The sequence below is a fragment of the Aspergillus eucalypticola genome (genome assembly GCF_003184535.1).
Source record: "Aspergillus eucalypticola CBS 122712 chromosome Unknown BO83scaffold_3, whole genome shotgun sequence".
Classification (NCBI taxonomy): Eukaryota; Fungi; Ascomycota; class Eurotiomycetes; order Eurotiales; family Aspergillaceae; genus Aspergillus; species Aspergillus eucalypticola.
In genome coordinates this window covers 549,633-566,261 of record NW_020290277.1, presented here as the reverse complement: position 1 = coordinate 566,261, position 16,629 = coordinate 549,633, and the positions used below count along the sequence as shown (strand labels likewise).

At 51.4% G+C, this 16,629-nt stretch overlaps 7 protein-coding genes across 7 annotated transcripts; 3 read left to right on the top strand and 4 right to left on the bottom strand.

The window, feature by feature from the left end:
* Nucleotides 1-83: 83 nt before the first annotated feature.
* BO83DRAFT_454251 (Zn(II)2Cys6 transcription factor domain-containing protein) lies at nt 84-1,610 on the top strand (the record flags this gene model as incomplete). The annotated part of the gene is made up of 2 exons (XM_025536958.1): nt 84-143; nt 203-1,610. 2 exons carry the CDS (start codon nt 84-86, stop codon nt 1,592-1,594), a joined length of 1,452 nt encoding a protein of 483 aa, XP_025392118.1. The 3' UTR covers nt 1,595-1,610.
* A 16-nt stretch (nt 1,611-1,626) lies between these two features.
* Nucleotides 1,627-2,740, bottom strand: BO83DRAFT_305069 (aldo/keto reductase family protein; the record flags this gene model as incomplete). The annotated part of the gene is made up of 2 exons (XM_025527247.1): nt 1,627-2,570; nt 2,689-2,740. 2 exons carry the CDS (start codon nt 2,738-2,740, stop codon nt 1,627-1,629), a joined length of 996 nt encoding a protein of 331 aa, XP_025392117.1.
* Nucleotides 2,741-3,462: 722 nt separating this feature from the next.
* Nucleotides 3,463-5,767, bottom strand: BO83DRAFT_434122 (putative Kelch repeats protein). The gene is made up of 3 exons (XM_025535755.1): nt 5,191-5,767; nt 4,985-5,130; nt 3,463-4,930 (listed from the first exon to the last, which is right to left on the bottom strand). The coding sequence occupies exons 1-3, from the start codon at nt 5,633-5,635 to the stop codon at nt 3,506-3,508; spliced, it is 2,016 nt and encodes a 671-aa protein (XP_025392116.1). The 5' UTR covers nt 5,636-5,767; the 3' UTR covers nt 3,463-3,505.
* A 454-nt stretch (nt 5,768-6,221) lies between these two features.
* BO83DRAFT_434121 (RecQ family helicase MusN) lies at nt 6,222-11,424 on the top strand (the record flags this gene model as incomplete). The annotated part of the gene is made up of 5 exons (XM_025535754.1): nt 6,222-6,243; nt 6,484-6,888; nt 6,948-10,573; nt 10,627-10,705; nt 10,754-11,424. The coding sequence occupies 5 exons, from the start codon at nt 6,222-6,224 to the stop codon at nt 11,272-11,274; spliced, it is 4,653 nt and encodes a 1,550-aa protein (XP_025392115.1). The 3' UTR covers nt 11,275-11,424.
* Nucleotides 11,425-11,443: 19 nt separating this feature from the next.
* BO83DRAFT_414023 (uncharacterized protein) lies at nt 11,444-12,709 on the bottom strand. The gene is made up of 2 exons (XM_025534532.1): nt 12,456-12,709; nt 11,444-12,379 (listed from the first exon to the last, which is right to left on the bottom strand). Exons 1-2 carry the CDS (start codon nt 12,639-12,641, stop codon nt 11,516-11,518), a joined length of 1,050 nt encoding a protein of 349 aa, XP_025392114.1. The 5' UTR covers nt 12,642-12,709; the 3' UTR covers nt 11,444-11,515.
* Nucleotides 12,710-13,663: 954 nt separating this feature from the next.
* BO83DRAFT_395576 (telomere maintenance protein PBP2) lies at nt 13,664-15,196 on the top strand (the record flags this gene model as incomplete). The annotated part of the gene is made up of 3 exons (XM_025533083.1): nt 13,664-14,161; nt 14,222-15,107; nt 15,174-15,196. 3 exons carry the CDS (start codon nt 13,664-13,666, stop codon nt 15,194-15,196), a joined length of 1,407 nt encoding a protein of 468 aa, XP_025392113.1.
* Nucleotides 15,197-15,529: 333 nt separating this feature from the next.
* Nucleotides 15,530-16,556, bottom strand: BO83DRAFT_434118 (uncharacterized protein; the record flags this gene model as incomplete). The annotated part of the gene is made up of 2 exons (XM_025535753.1): nt 16,201-16,556; nt 15,530-16,002 (listed from the first exon to the last, which is right to left on the bottom strand). The coding sequence occupies exons 1-2, from the start codon at nt 16,385-16,387 to the stop codon at nt 15,530-15,532; spliced, it is 660 nt and encodes a 219-aa protein (XP_025392112.1). The 5' UTR covers nt 16,388-16,556.
* Nucleotides 16,557-16,629: the final 73 nt, after the last annotated feature.

Genomic DNA, 16,629 nt, shown 5'->3' with positions numbered 1-16,629 from the left:
CGGGCTCTTCTCTCCTTCATAAGCCTGCTGGTAACCCGACAGCCTGATGCGGTAATGATAAGGTTTTCTTTGCATCAGTCATAATGGTATATCGCGGGAGGCCTTCTAAATCATGCCGGGAGTGCCGCAAACGAGATATCAAAGTATGCTGGTTCCTACTTTTACAACTTCAGGACTGACCCAGGCTCACACCTCTCACTAGTGCAATTTAAAAGAAGATGGCTGCTCCCAGTGTTCTCGCGCTGGCCTGACATGCTCTGGTTACCAGAAGCCAACGGATATAGTCATAATCAATGAGACATCTGCTACGGCTGAGAAGGTATTGAGGAAGCGCTCTTTAGATCGTCCAGTCTCTGCAGGCCCTCTATCTACAAACCCCCTTCCAACTGTATTGCAACACGCGAAGCACCTGTATATCTCGCAATATGTCCAGGACACACCTGCAACGGGCATATACTCATATATGCAGGTTTTTTATCCATCCAAGTCAGACGACTATCCTCTTCTTGAAACCATGATTAATGCGCTTTTCATGGCCACGTTCTCGTCACTGCAAGGGTATCCCCCGGCTCTCTATCATGCTCGAAACAGCTATGGATCAGCTCTGTCTCTGACTCGAAAGGCGATCCAGTCACGAAAAGAGGCTTTGTTGGATAGGACTCTATTCTCGGTGTTGCTCATGAGTATATTTGAACGCCTCGCCGACGTAGAACAACGAGGTTTAAGTGTGGGCAACGGACATCTAAAAGGTGCCATTGAGCTGATGGCCTTGAGAGGGGATGGCCAATACACAGACGATGGGGGCGCTAAGATGTTTTTGCATCTAACCGAGCTTGTTGTTCTTGATTGCCTTGCCAATGAAGCTGACATTCCACTTCAATTCTTGGCATTGCGACAGCAAGCTCTTGAAGCCGGTGCAGACACATCGTCACCAAGGTGGAGATTCTTGGAAATCATGATGCGTTATGCACAGTTGGAGCGTTCCGCAATATCTTCCATCTCTGCGGAAGACGTCATTCATCAAGCCAAAGCACTTGAAGAAGATCTTGATCAATTGTCCAACTGTCTGCCTTCCTTCTTCTCGAGGAGGCAGAGCCCTGAACCCCCAAGCATTCCGTCAGCCAAGCCGGACATATATCCTGACTATAATACACAGAGGTGCTGGAACAACATACGGGTTCTCCGTATTCAGCTACTGAAACTTATACGCGAGCAATATGCTCGGGTGTTGAGAAATTCGGCCAATGATGCCTGGGCCATGGCCGAACTTCATGAGTCTAACCGCCGAGTGCATTCCCTTGCTACAGACATATGCCTCTCCATACCTGGTACGGGGGCTAATATCAGGCTTCCTTATGAGGTCTCCAATATCCAATCAGCAACACTCTTGTTTCATCTACATGTGGCCAAAGAGGTTCTTGCAAAGCCAGCTCAATCGGGGCTGTATATTCATGAGCGATTACAATTCGTGAAAGAGAAGCAAGCTCCTTCACAGCATAAGACACTGGATTATTTGCTACATGATGATTATCAAATGCCGCGAAACACTTGGAAGATGTGGCTTTTAATAGGAAGAGAGGATTTTTCTATCTGATTCCGGAGTCGTTCCACCTGCATTTGCCCGGTCTAGTACTCGTTCAGCTTCATTGCCGCAGGCGGAAACCTCTCCCCTGCGACTGGATACTTCTCCTGAAGGACTTCAATATGTGCAAGGTCATCATCAGTCAAGTCGACATTCTTCACGTTCTCAATAACCCTGGATTCAGATCTCGCACCCGCAACCGGGACAAAAAGCGGCATTCCAGGCTTTCTGCTCTGCGCTTTAACCCACGACAAAGCTAACTGAGCCGGAGTGCACCCCTTCGCAACCGCAATCTTCTCCAGCTCACCAACAAGCAGACGGTTCTTCGCAAGATTGTCGGACTGAAATCGAGGAAAGAACCGATGATGATCATGCGCCGGCAAGTCATCAGGGCTCTTGATCGTGCCAGTCAACATCCCCGCTCCCAGCGGTGTGTGCGCTATGATGGGGATACCAAGCTCCGCGCATGTCTCTGCGACACCATTACGGAAAACATCGGTAGCCCATAGGCTCACCTCCGCCTCCACCATATCAATCTTCGCAACGCTCGCCGCACGGCGAATAGTCTCGGCCTTCACCTCCGACAGTTGAATACCCCCAATCTTACCCTCCTCCTTCAACTCAGCTAGTGCCTTGATGCTCTCTTCAACTGGAACATTGGGATCAACTCTCGCACAGCCGAAAATGTCAATTTTCTTCTTGCCGTCCAGGATCTTCAGGGCGTTGTCCACGAAGCCGCGAAGTCCGGCGGAAGAGCAGTCCATAGCGAAGGTCTTCATGCTCGCAACGCCGGACTTGATCGAAAGGACTACCTTGTCTGCATCTTCAGGATAAGCTGTGAAGTAGCGATTCATGAGGTGCAATGAGTTGTTGTCAGGTGTCCCATAGAAGTCTGCTCCATTCCATACGTTGACCCCGACTGCCAGCGCTGCCTTGAGGACCTTGAATGCTTGTTCATCTGGTGTCACGTCGTCCGACAGGGTGAAACCTACGGTATGCTTTTATCAATATACAAGCTTTTCCAATGAGAGCTCAAGTACATGACAAGCCCCTGGACCAAAACAAGCACACAAAGCAAAGAGGGAAGGGAACGAGGGAGAACTCACGCATAAGCCCCAACCCATTCTGGGTAATTTCCTTTCCGGCGAGGAACGGCATCGCTAGTAACTAGTAATGAAGAAAAAATTCGGCCAGATATATCAACAAGAAGCGGAATAGTATGTCTGACGATTGGAGGCAAAGCAAAAGCAGGCTGTTGTATAGTCTACTATTCAGAAAAGGAAACCTCGCAGCCAAACTAAGTACTCTCCCTGGTGCTATCGTAACAACCAAACCCCTCATTATTGCAGAATCACCACCTTTTATATACCCCCAATCCTCGTCCATCAGATTTCTTCGACTTCCGGAGATAATCTACCTGTAAGTCCCTCCATCCCCGGCGTTTACGAGTAAAGTCCGGGAGTATGCCGTCATGACCAGTTGGTTACCCGATTAGGTTTAGTGGAATGGAGAGCCCGTCCTTGAAGAGGGCCGCCTTATTGATATGCAGATGCGGAGAGAGTTTGGTCTAAATCGTATTATATAACTGATCTAGGTGCTTCATATGGTGTCAATAATCTAGCGTTAATTGTGGACTGCAGTGGTGCTTGGATTGGTTCTAGGTTCGGGTTGTTGCCGTTCCTCGGATGTATATTTTGGCTCATCTACTTAGTGCTCAAAATGTGCCAGACAACAATTAGTTCGCATTACTTTTCTCCAAGACATGAAGTCATTACTAACTGACTGAAAGAACTAGACCCAAGCACATGTCCCATTGTAGTTTCAAGTCAGATGAAGGGTACTAGAGCGCGAGAAATCGTAAAAGTGATACGAAAAGGCCACAACAGATTTTAAATCTAACCATCCAAGGTATATATATGTATATCACCTGCGTCTTCCAGCACCGCCAACATTGTCACCCCGATCAGCAATGCTAACAACCTCTCCAATACCAGCTTCTTCCTGCTCATCCTCCAGAGCCATGACCTCTTCTCTGCTATCCCACCACTTCTCTTCTGCCATGTTGAACGCATCCTTCCGCAGCTCCTTGATGTTCTTCTCCGTGGCGATGCCCTTCTCTTTCAATGTCTCCAACAGGATACGTTGCCAGTCCTCGCCTGTGCGGCTAAAGTAGTCACGCAAACTTTCAAACGGACGAGGCAGGGGTCTGGTGTCCTGCACAGATGGCTCACCTTCTTGCTCCTCCACTTCCAGGTTCTCCATCTCCTGGGTGACAGAAGGCATGGTTACTTCCGTGGGGGCAGGAGAACCCGTATCCAGCGACATCGCGTCCTCCTCTTCCTCCTCGTCTTCGAGATCTTCCTCTTCATCATCATCCATCTCCTCGTCGCTGTCTGCTTCGTTGAGAAGGTGCCAGTTAACGGGCTCGTTGTAGAAGATCTCTTTGACGCCATCAAGTTTGACGAGATCAATCGAGTACATGTCGTTGAAGGTGAATTCCCGATCTCCCTTCTCGAAAGTACCGCCAAAGATGTACAAGGTATCATCCTGAACGGCCAGTTGCGCGTTGAATCGCTGGTGGGGCATCTCGAAGCGCACGATCGCAGGCTTCGCTGGCTCCTCAGGCTCTTCCCCCTTGGGTGTCTCAGGCTGCAAGTCATCGTCCTCCTCGCTGCGAATACCCTTCCTGGCCTCGAGAGCCTTCAGGTTCTGCAGGAGTTCCTCCTCGTCAGCCTTGCTCCGATCCTTAGACTTCATCTGGTTAGCGAGCTGCTTTTTGCCTGGAGCTCTGGGCCGGCGGAGCGTCAAGGGGAAGAAACGGTTCCGGTCGGTGTTCCAGGCGAACATGGTGTCGAAGAATTCACTGTCAATACCTTCCTCGCTCAACTCAACGTCGTGCACCCCACCGAACATGATGCCACGTCCCTTGTGGTATGCCATAGTGGCACCGGCACGGGGAGGGTTGGGAGAGTTGGCGGGCTTCTTCCGGCGCTCCCAGCGGACGGTGGGCGCAGCATTGGCAGGAGCTTCAGGACCCGGGGGAGTAACCCGGAGGAACCAGGTGTCCTGATGCACCATGGGCTTCATGGTCATGCGTTGAGGACCACCCTTGACGGGCTTGCCATTGATTCCTGTGGCCGCTTTCACACGGGAATATCCACCATAGAGAACGGCACCGCTTTCGTGCGGCAGGAAGGAGAAAGAAGACCGGGGATCGGGCTTCTGGGATGCGGTTGGAAGCGTGGGGTTGAACCAAGTGTACTTGGAGCAGTCGTAGATCCACAGGTCTTGGAGATACTTGGTTTGTTGCGAGGTGTCCTGAAATCCACCAAAGAGGATAATGTAGTTCTGTCTTTTGGTCAGTTTCAAGTTGGTCTTCCTGGGGCAGGATAAAGTACAGACCTTGTAGTAAGTCATTCTGTGACCACTTCTGGCCGGGGGACCCTTGCCCTTGGAGTCCAGACGGGTCCATTCCCTAGTCGAAGGATCAAGGTGCCAGAAGTCGTTGTAGTGATAGAACGTGCCCTGCTTGGGCGAAGAGAACTCTCCTATTCCGGACATCAGTACTCTGTAAAATCTGATAGGCTCGGTCTGAGCCATATACTTACCACCGAATAGGTAGACACCCCCCGTATTGCCACCACGGCACCAAGCATGTCCACTGCGAGGGAGCGGACTATTAGGACTGGTGACTTCTCTCCACTCCGCGCGGTCGATATTGTAGACGAAGAGGTTATTGAAGAAGGTGGCAAGATTTCCATCAAAGTACTCTCCACCAAAGACCAGCAGTTCATTGCGATTAGAAGGAGAAGCCAGAACAGTTGCAGACGATCGAGGTGTCGGCGGTCCTCCCACAACCTCAGTGACCTTCATGAACTTGGCTTGTTCCTCAGCATATTGTGCAAGGATGGCGTCCAAGTCGGCATCTTCGACATCACTATCGGCATCCTTGTTCTTGCCCTTGCCCTTCTTCTCCTTCTGAGCAGCCTTCTTGTTCTGTTTTGCTGCTACACGCTCCTTGTGCTCGGCGGACTTCTTGTTCTTCTTGCCCATGGTGGACGAGCTTGAAAAATACGGTGTGGACTTTTTGGACTCTTTTGTGGTTTCTATGAGACCGAGGGGATGATGTGGAGCTTGGATGCTCTTTTCAATTATCACCCTCTTATCGGTGGAGGTATGAAGTTGATAATATTCTATTTACTACAGGTTCTCTCCATTCAGCGCGGGGTTTTTTTGGGCCCAGAAAAAAAAATGGTCGGCATGAAGCCCCTCTTATTTTACCGTGTAAAACGGATACCATGATCTATGAGTGACCAGGCTCTTATGTAGAATCGGGAGTACTGGGGGCCAAATAAAGCACATACACACATAGTCTATATGTCATGAGTGCTTATTGAACCGAAGTATTGACTCCAGCATCGCCTGTATGAGACATACATATATGCTATGGTGTTATGCGATGTTGATGTTTCCACGTTCTGGTATTGAAACATGGAATCAAAGAAGATCATTCAGCGTCATCACTCAAATTGGCAACGGCCAATGCTGCATGGTGTGTCCTCTGAGACTACGCATCAATTGCAATATTGCAGCAATTCTGTAAAGCATCTCGTCGCATGTCATTGCCTGGACACCAACGATGCTACTCAACTTCGAAGAGGGTAAGTAATACCGAGTATCATAATTGGGAGTGGCATGGATTATCTATGTCCTCACCGCCCACGTGATGACGCGCCGAAACGCGTCCAGACAAGGCCGTGGATTAACCGGACTGAAAGCAATTGAATAGACTAGTAGTTGCTCGGCAGCTAGTCTAGACGCCCTTTGTGATTGTTATGTTGCGACTCGTCAATGAAAATCATGCTCACAAGCATACGGCCTTATGACTAAAAACAATTTAGCAGCCCACCTCAAATGGCTGTTGCAGCAGGGCCCTGCGCTATACCCCTCCTTATCTCCGTCCGCGCACGAGTATCACAATAACACTGCCGACCGAAATCAACCTACTGCGCCGGTGCCACCAGCGGGGGCCTTAGCGCATCAGCCAGAGGATATCACCATCGCGATCGATGATTTACAACCAGAAGCCAAACCAGCAGAGACGGGCCATGTGGACGGAAAAGCGGAGGTAGATTCGGACGAAGAAATGGCGCGATTGCTTCTTACTCCGGCCTCCGCACGCAAGCCGCGGATGCTGAGTCTATCAAAGGACGCTGGCGCACCCACTCCGAAGCCTCTCAAAAGTAGCCAGTCTGTCAATTCGCCTTCTAAGGGAAGAGAGAATGGCCTGGGCAGAGTTACCAAAGGTACAGTGAAACGGCGCGCCTGTCGCTTTTGGAAATCTTCTAACGACTTATGCCAATAGACAAGCAAAGTCCCCGGTCTCCATTGCGCAGCCCTAAGGCGTCCTTCTTGACACCATTTGGATCGAAGCGGCCATTGAACGCAAAGTCACCACTCTTCGATTCCGACATTGATACGATTGACTTGACTGGCGACTTGAATCAGACCACGCTTTCGTCTGATACTTTCGATGGGTTCGAGGAACCGCAACGATTGTGGACCGAAGACGCTGCATCCCGGAGAGAGCCTCTTGAAAAGCGTGGAAAGAAGCGAAAGAGCGACGAATATGTGTCAGACCTTGTTTCGCCCCGAAAAAACGGCTTGAAATCGCGCTCGCCATTGAAGGCTGCTGAGCCTACGAAGACTCCCCGTTCTACCTCGACGCGTCTCCAGCCCGGAAAATCACCTCGCACGACCAGAAAGGACACTATACCCCGGGCTGATGATCCATCGGGCCTTCCTTCGCTTTCACAGAGTTCTCGCTTGGGTCATGTTATCGCTGACTCCGATGACGACGACGGAGATGAGAATCTGTTCGATGACTGGGTTCCTGATGGAGACGGCCCAACATTGAACTCCAATGGGTCACTCTACCCGATCCTACCTAATCAAGATAGCTCAGATGAGCACGCAGCTCCTAGCCCTGCGAGAAAGAAGAGTCGTGCTTCCCCACGGGCGTCGGATGCTATGGATATCGTCCCCTCCAGTGTTCGTCCATCTAGGAGGGACACCCGCATCAGTCCTAGTCCAGTCACTCATGTGCCTTCTACTACCGATTCTCCCAGCTCTCAGCCTCAGAACGAAGATGTGGCCAAGTTCTTGAGTCTTTCAGCAGACTCTCTTGAAGGAGCCATTGCAACCCTGAAGAGCACTCTTACGAAGAATTCTGAAATAGTGTATGAGCGAGCAATGAAGGGAGAACTTGCACCTGACTTGATCGCTGAAAACAAGACCCTTACGGATAGGATCGCAGCGATCGGTTTGCTCAAGCAGCAAAGGACTACCTATCAGACATATGATACGAAGAGGAACATGCTCAAGAAAAGACTCATGCAGGTTATAACACAGGGCGGCGATCCGTCCAGTATGCCAGAACTTGTGGAAAGTCGAGAAGCAACAACTCAGCTGCAAAGGGCTGAATCAGATATACAACATCTGCTAGCACGATCTAGGTTGCTGTCTATTCCATCACTGGATGTCCGCCCACTTCGTTACAAGCCAGACCATCCGACCCCTTTGTCGCGCCCATCGTCTTTGTCAATCAGTGCAATGGATGACACAGTGATTTCGGGCGCCTCCTCGCGATCGAATGCACGGTCAACAGTAGACTACAACCACTCTCGTTCCGACATATCCACTCGGGTATCAGATCTGTCTTTCAAGAACACGAATGGGACCTCGAGCCTTAGGGCTTTTAACTACGATGACCCGACGACACTGGATGACGATGATGCTTTTACTCGAACTATGGGCTCCCCCACGCTACCTGCAGAAGAAGCGGATGAATTCGACCTAGATGACGAAGACATGCTGGAAGCGGCCGGGTTCCTTGACGAAGGTCATTCATTCGCAACCGACACCCACGGGCTTCAGAACCGCAAGGTGTTTGCTGAAACTTCCGGAAATGTTTCGCGCACTCCCCTATCGCAACCAAAGTCCCAGGGCCATAACGCCCTCTGGAACCAGCATCCATGGTCCAAGGACGTCAGAAATGCGCTGAAAGATCGGTTTCATCTTCGTGGGTTCCGCCTCAATCAACTCGAGGCCATAGATGCGACGCTGAGCGGAAAAGATACTTTCGTTCTGATGCCTACTGGAGGAGGCAAGTCTCTATGCTATCAACTGCCCTCTGTTGTTACTTCAGGCTCAACAAGAGGAGTCACGATCGTGATATCTCCCTTGCTCAGTCTGATGCAGGATCAAGTCTCGCATCTGAACAAGTTGAATATCAAGGCTTACTTGTTAAACGGGGAGACTCCGAAGGAGCAACGGCAATGGATTCTCAGTACGCTATCAGGCTTCTCGGCGGAGGAAGATATCGAATTGTTATACATCACCCCGGAAATGATCAACAAAAGCCAGGCGATTACGAAAAGCTTGGATAAGCTCAATCGCAGTCGGAAGCTTGCTCGCATCGTGATCGATGAGGCGCATTGTGTCAGTCAGTGGGGACATGATTTTCGCCCTGACTATAAAGAACTGGGAGAACTCAGGAATCAGTTACCCGGAGTACCAATGATGGCGCTAACTGCGACAGCCACCGAGAACGTCAAAGTGGATGTTATCCATAACCTAAAAATGGAAGGTTGTGAAGTGTTCTCTCAGAGTTTCAACAGGCCAAACTTGACGTACGAAGTACGGATCAAAAAGAAGGGAACGGAGGTTCTGGCCAGCATAGCCGATACTATAAAGACCTCCTACGCAAATAAATCCGGCATAGTCTATTGCTTGTCGCGCAAGACATGCGAAAAGGTCGCGAGCGGTCTCCGGGATGACTATCGCATTAAAGCAGAACACTACCACGCTGGCATGGATTCAGGAGAACGTGCGAAAATTCAACAGGCTTGGCAAGCTGGAAGGACTCACGTTATAGTGGCAACGATTGCGTTCGGAATGGGCATCGACAAACCTGATGTGCGTTTTGTGATCCATCACAGCATTCCCAAGAGTCTGGAGGGGTATTATCAGGAGACAGGACGGGCTGGCCGAGATGGCAAGCGGTCTGGCTGCTACCTCTACTACTGCTACAAGGACACGAGTACTTTATCCAGCATGATCGACAAGGGCGAGGGCAGCAAGCAACAGAAGAATCGGCAGCGGCAAATGCTCCACAACGTCGTACAATACTGTGAAAACAGAAGCGACTGTAGGCGAGTACAAATTCTTGCCTACTTCAACGAATATTTCCGCCGACAAGACTGCAATGCTTCATGTGATAATTGCAAGTCCGACTCTGTCTTTGAGCTCCATGACTTTTCACAGTACGCTGCCTCTGCAATCAAGGTTGTTCGGCACTTCCAAAACATCGAAGACAAGGTCACTTTGTCGTACTGTGTGAACATCTTCCGGGGAAGTGTGAAGAGGTTCAGGTCTCCCCAACACCGGCAGGCCCCTGGCTATGGCGATGGTTCGGACTTAGAGCTGGGTGAAGCAGAACGGTTGTTCCATAGACTATTGGGTGAGGGAGCTCTCGTTGAAGAGAACGTTGTCAACGGCAGTAAATTTGCCATTCAATATATCAAGGTGGGACGGCGTGCCGCTGACTTCGAGAGTGGGCGGTGCAAACTGAAGCTTGACGTGCGAGTCTCGCCGAATGGAAAGGCCAAGAAGTCCAATTCGGGATCACGAGCTGATGGCGGCAACAAAGAGTATCAACCGCAATCTACAAACGTCTCGTCCCCTGTACAAGCGGCAAACCAACGCCGCCTATCTCGGTTCCGTTACCAAGGAGGTGCAGGCGACACCACGGATGATGACGCAGACAGTGATGGGTTCGAAAGAATCCGAATCGCCGGCAAGCCAGCTCAAGAGAAGAGGCTTACTCCTGGGCCGCCAATCACCCAAGATCGCCGCTTTGAGCAGTTGGACCCTCTACACAAAGCGGTTGCGGAGGATTTCATGGTGTATGCCAAGAACTATTGCCAGGATGTAAGTGAACGTTCGAATCGATGGTTCCATATAAGTCTCTAATAGCCAAACAGCTGGTCATGCAGAAAGGCCTCCGCAACCAACCGTTTACTGACAGCGTCCTGCGCGAGATGGTCATCGTCTTCCCCAAAGGTGAAAATCCTTTCATGATAAGTATGAGCAGAACTAACTCATCTTCAGATATGGCGGAACTTGCCACAATTCCTGGTATCGATCCGGATAAGGTGAACCGATACGGAGGCCAGATCCTGAAGCTCGTGCGCGACACGCAGCGCCGTTATGCAGAGCTGAAGAAAGAGCAAGATGACGCTGATGGGGTGGTTCCAGATCCCAACCACCACAACGTTATTAACCTTACCAGCACTGAGGACGAGTTCAGCGATGGCGGAATCTTTACTGATCATCCTTCTACATTCAATGTTGACGAGACTTTGTCTAGTCGCTATTTCTCTACCCAGCACACTGCTGACCTCGACTCTGACGAAGAGGATGAGGGCCCTGGAAAGTCTAGTAGACCCCGGGCTCGGAAGCGTCAAACAACCAAACGCCCTCGCCGTCAAAATGCCGCCCCTAGATCCAGGGCAAAATCGACGGGGGCCCGCAGAAAATCCGGTGATCGCGCTGACAACCGCTCCTCTGCCCCTCGGAAAGCGACCAAAGCGAAACCCTCAACTAGTCGAATAGGGATGATGCCCATCTAATGGCTATCGGAGTGCCGAATACTTCGGCTTTGTGATGAACTTTATGGTATATGCAGTGGCACTTACGGGCGTTGATTCCTTAATGCATGTATAGGCGTTATGCTAATGGGGATATCAAATGCTGGCATGATGACTGTATTAGGCGTCTGGCTTCTTTTTTTGACAGAATATATACAGCCTTCTTTCTTTTCATTATACTCTAATAAGCTATGTAACATACGGTAAATCATCATGCAAGCATTCAATCGTCTAATGAGCGTCCAAAATCAATCAGTCTCAACCGTCGCGCATCACGAGGATGAAACTGGGCGACTTTAGCTCTGACCAAAAATCGCGAGGCGGCCGATTCTCGGGGCAGATCGATATAGGAGGATCCTGCCTCCAACAAAGCATCAAGTAGATTGCGCATCTCCAAAGCTGCAGCCTCTCGGCGATTAGCTGGTTGATTATCCCCTTGCCCAGACTGGCGCGGGAGAATCTCGTCGATTCGGCGCTGTCCAGCATCCGAATTCGCTGCCTCTGGATTTTTGGGCTTCTTCGGTTTTCCATGACTCGTATAGCCTAGTTGCAAGGTCGCATCCGAGACCTGGGCGGCGTCACCCACCGTGGGGCCGCCGAGGGCTTCGGCAGCAAGCAAGGACGCGAGGGTTTCGTCCACAAAGTTATAGAGGGCAGTCTTCATCTCCTCTGTTGCTTGGTCAAGCTCTTTCCGCTTTTCTTCTTCTTGCTCCGCAAGTTCTCGCGCTAGCTGGGAAGCGGTCTTCTTCTCCTTGGTCGTCTTCTCGCTGCTTATGGTCTGGATCCGCTTTCGCAGACCATCCCGGATCACTTGAGCGTCATGGAAATTCGCCTCCTCTGATTTCAAACGCTGACGGTTGGATGAGATATTTTCTGCCGTCATGGAGACAGACACCTTGGTTTCTTTGACTAGACGCGATGTCTCTTCAAGTGCTAGCAAAGAAGGTAGGGGGGAGCCTGAGGCTGGGAACTCGGTCTCTGATTTCAGAAGCGAGTCGTAGGCTCTCTTGGCTCTTTGTACTTGGGCTACGCGCGACCAAGTATCTGTGCCTATTTTGGAGAGATCGAAGGAGTTGACCTCGCGCAGCTGGGCGATGTGTTAGGAGTTGGGTTACATGTATGGGATGTATACGGGGGAGAGTTCTCCAGGGGTGGGTACATACCCTACGCAGGTCATCTTCTTGGCGTTTGACTTGATCTTGAAGTTCTTTTAGAGTCTCGTCCAATTTTCTATTGTACGCCTGTAGAACTGCTGGACTGATTTCTTGGTTCTCGTAGAAGTCCTCGGCGCGTTGACGCTTCTCTGCGAAACGCTGGACTCTTTCGACAGTTTCTTGCGACACATCCATTGCAGAATGGGTTTGAATAATTTAGACGAATGCGCCTCTAAATTTAGTTCTCGCCATGCATCCAGTTGTCTCACGAGCCAACTAAACGAGGGGAATTGTATAGACGAATGAGGGATTGGCAGGTGTTTTGCAGGCCGGGTAACACGTGAGGTAGGTTCCGGAAAGGGGATAGCGCGGGAAGAGCGAGGATGCGCGACTGAACCTCAACTCAACCTTAACGTCGCTTCTCGTCCTTCACCGCGACAAGCTCGACTTCCTTCACCCATCCACTTCCCCTCTTATCCCCCTTTTGATCATCGCGCGTTTACTCGCCACCTCTATTTTTAACCCGTCGCTGTCGTCTCATCGACCTCTCGTCTCTCCCACGTCTGCTATTCCAGCGTACCTGGGGTGATCGTGTAGAAGACCCGCCCGTCCTCAACGTCTCTCGACCCACGTCGCGTCTTCCAAAGGCAAGAAAAAGGATAGTTTGGGCGTCGGATACTGCTAAAAAGGCCTCGTTTTTACTTCTCGTTTTCTTTTTACTCCTCTCCCTTCCACGCTTCCCTCCGCCTTCCAACCCATTCGGACCCTGAGCACATCTTCGTCCACCGTCCAGCACCCAATCTCTCCTGCCCTCGTGCCCGACCCGATTGGTTTCATTTTTTCCTTCTTCCCTCTACCTTGCACTGCTTCACTCTGAAGCTTTCTCGCTCCAAGTCCAACCTCCAAGGCCTCGTGGCAACCCCAGACCTTCTCACACTTTCCTCGTCGGCTCTCCTTTCACAGCATCACTTCCCGCACTGTGCACGAGTTCACCAATCTTCCCACATCCTTCCAAGCACCAGAATTCCCTCTCCATCCGATCGCCAGCACCAGCAAGTTTTATTGGGAACTCCTGGTGTACATAGTCGATCAAATAAAGCTGCAGTGAAAAGAAAAAGAAGAGCTGTTCTGAAAAGAAGTGAAATCTCACTTGGACACGTCCTGCGTAAGTGAAGCAAGCACAGAAATACACGCACAGTTTAGGCAAGCAAATCATCATGTCTGCCTCTCCGTCTGCGTTGCAATCGACCAAGCGTCCCTTGGAGGACCCTTCTTCTCCCTCCGGTCCTAATGATCAGCCGGAAGCCAAGCGTCCTGCGTTGGACAAAGTAGTAAAGGGCGATGAGTCTGAGGCGTATGCCGATGTGAAGACGGATGCGCCGGCTGCGACTGCTGATGGCCAGGGCGACACCGTGGTCCCCGATGCTCCTAACTCCAAGGGCGCTCAGGAGACACAACCCATCCAGTCGACGGCCTCTCACGCCGAGTCGACCGGTGCCCAATCCGAGCAACACCGTCCCCAGGATGAGTCTAGCTGGATTCACATCCGGGCTGTAATCTCCAGCCAGGAGGCTGCCACCGTCATCGGTAAGGGTGGGGAGAACGTATCCCAGATCCGTCGTCTGTCCGGCGCCAAGTGCACCGTCAGCGACTACTCCCGTGGTGCCGTCGAGCGTATCTTGACCGTTAGCGGCCCCCAGGATGCTGCTGCGAAGGTGAGTTTGAACACGATACAGTTCGATTTCTTTTTTTATGTCTGCTAACCCGGATGCTAGGCCTTCGGTCTTATCATTCGTACCTTGAACAACGAGCCCCTTGATGCCCCTTCTACTGCCCAATCCAAGACATACCCCTTGCGTTTGTTGATTCCCCATATTCTTATTGGCTCGATCATTGGCAAGGGTGGAAGCCGTATTCGAGAGATCCAGGACGCCTCTGGTGCACGTCTCAACGCTTCTGATGCCTGCCTTCCCCTGTCCACTGAACGGTCCCTTGTTATCCTCGGTGTTGCTGACGCAGTGCACATCGCTACTTACTACGTTGCCGTGACTCTCGTCGAGCAGCTGACAGAACGCTTCGGTGGCCCCGCCGCCTCGGCCTATGCCACTCGCAGCGGCGGACCGGCTGGCGCTGTGCCCGGCGGCATGCAGGTTGTGCCGTACGTGCCTCAGCCCGCTGGTGGACAGTACGGTCATCCCGACACCTTCAAGCGTCACCACCCTCACCCCAACCGCGGCGCAGCTGGCGGATATGGTGTTCCCTACCTCCAGGGCCCCGCCGCGCAAACTCCTGTAGCCCAGCCCTCGATGCCTTACGGTGCTACTCCCCACACCCCGTATGCCGGCGCTGGTCCCCACCAGCCCGCACCCTATGGTGCGCCTCAGGCGGCCGCCGCACAGGCTCGTGGTGGGCCGACGCCTGCCGCTCCCGTCGGCGGTGTCATGCCCGGCCAGCCACTGACTCAGCAGATCTACATCCCCAACGACATGGTTGGCGCCATCATCGGAAAGGGAGGAGCCAAGATCAACGAGATCCGGCACCTGAGTGGCAGTGTTATCAAGATCAACGAACCCCAGGAGAACAGCAACGAGCGTCTGGTCACGATCACCGGTACCCAGGAGTGCAACCAGATGGCGCTCTACATGCTCTACTCGAGACTTGGTTAGTATCCCTCCATTGCATCTCACCCCATATATGATCAAGTGACCCATTCTAATGATCCCATAGAAAGCGAGAAGCATCGGATCTAGGCTAAGTGAATTCATTCTGTTTCTGTTCCCGTCGACGAATCGGTTTGCTTGCTGTCTTTTTGCTTTGCGACAACTCCCAAAAGTCGTCGTCCGTTCTTATCCCGGTGGCTCTGATGGTTTGGTTTGGGTCTTTCGTCTCTATTTTCTTTTGTTTCTTTCGGGGGTCTGCGCCTTTTGCCTTTTATTTCCCTTTGTGTGTGTACTGTATTTATTTGGAAAAGCGCTGTCCAACTAATAATACCTTTCCCATAACCCGTCCCCTACCACTACACTACACTACACTACACATACACAACACATACACAACACATACACCCTATGCATCCATTAAATTCACTCCACCTTCTGAAACCTCACATGCCTCATAATCCCAAACCCTCCCTCCCCCTTCTCCACATCCCCCCCATCCCCCTTCAACATCCACTCCCTAATCGGCCCAATCCCCCTCCCAAACGCCTCCGTCCCCTTAATCTCCATATGCGCCTCCACGCTCTCCCACCCCGCCAATACCACCATCCCAAACGCCTCCCCGCTCGGACTATCCCCATGCTTCCGCGTCCCAGGCCGTTCCACCTGCCCCATGACCAACCCTCGAGGCCGTTTCCCTTCCTCGAGATTCTCCACCAGCTCGGTCCGGAACGCCACGAGGCTCTCGTGCAGTTTCTTCGTCTCGTCCGCGGACATGGAGGTCGGGAACCACGGAGTGAAGATCTCGGTTACGGGTGAGGCGGATAGATCGTGGGTTTTGTGTGCGGGAGGAGGAGGGGAGAGGGTTGCGTAGAAGGTTGTTAATGGGGTGGATGGGGCTAGGTAGGGTGTTAGGGAGGGAGTGAGGGTGGGGGAGGTTTGGGCGTCTTTCCAGTCTATTTTATTATTTCATTTCCATGTTAGTTGGGTTGGGTTGGGTTGGGTTGGGTTATGTTGCTAGCAATATGTAGGAATCTATGTAGAGAGAGTAGAGAGAGAGAAAAGTGCATTTGTAGATTTGGGGGATCAAAACGCACCAATCACCCAAACAACCACATTCTCATCTTCGATTGAGCGGCCCCAAGAGGACCCTAGGTATCCGTTCTGGTGTTTGGTGTTTTTGAAGAGCTCTAGGAGCGAAGCGCCGGCTTCATTGTTGGTGGGGTCTTCGGGTTTGATGGCGGGGTTGAGGTGGAAGAAGATAAATTCGGTGACGCCGGACATGTTTCTTTCGTTTCTTGGGATTTGGTACTACTGGTTTGATTTTAGCTTTAGTAGAGGGTAAGCTAAAAGGGGTGAAATGGAGCTGATGATGCTGGAGAAGAGAGGGGGTTTATAGTAAGCAGTGGCAGGCAAGCTTGAGCTCGGGGAAAGAAAGGTTTAAAACGATAAGAAAGAAACAAAGAAAGAGGAGATGGGGTTAACGTCACTGCCGCATGATGTCAGTGGTTGGTTGATTGATCTGA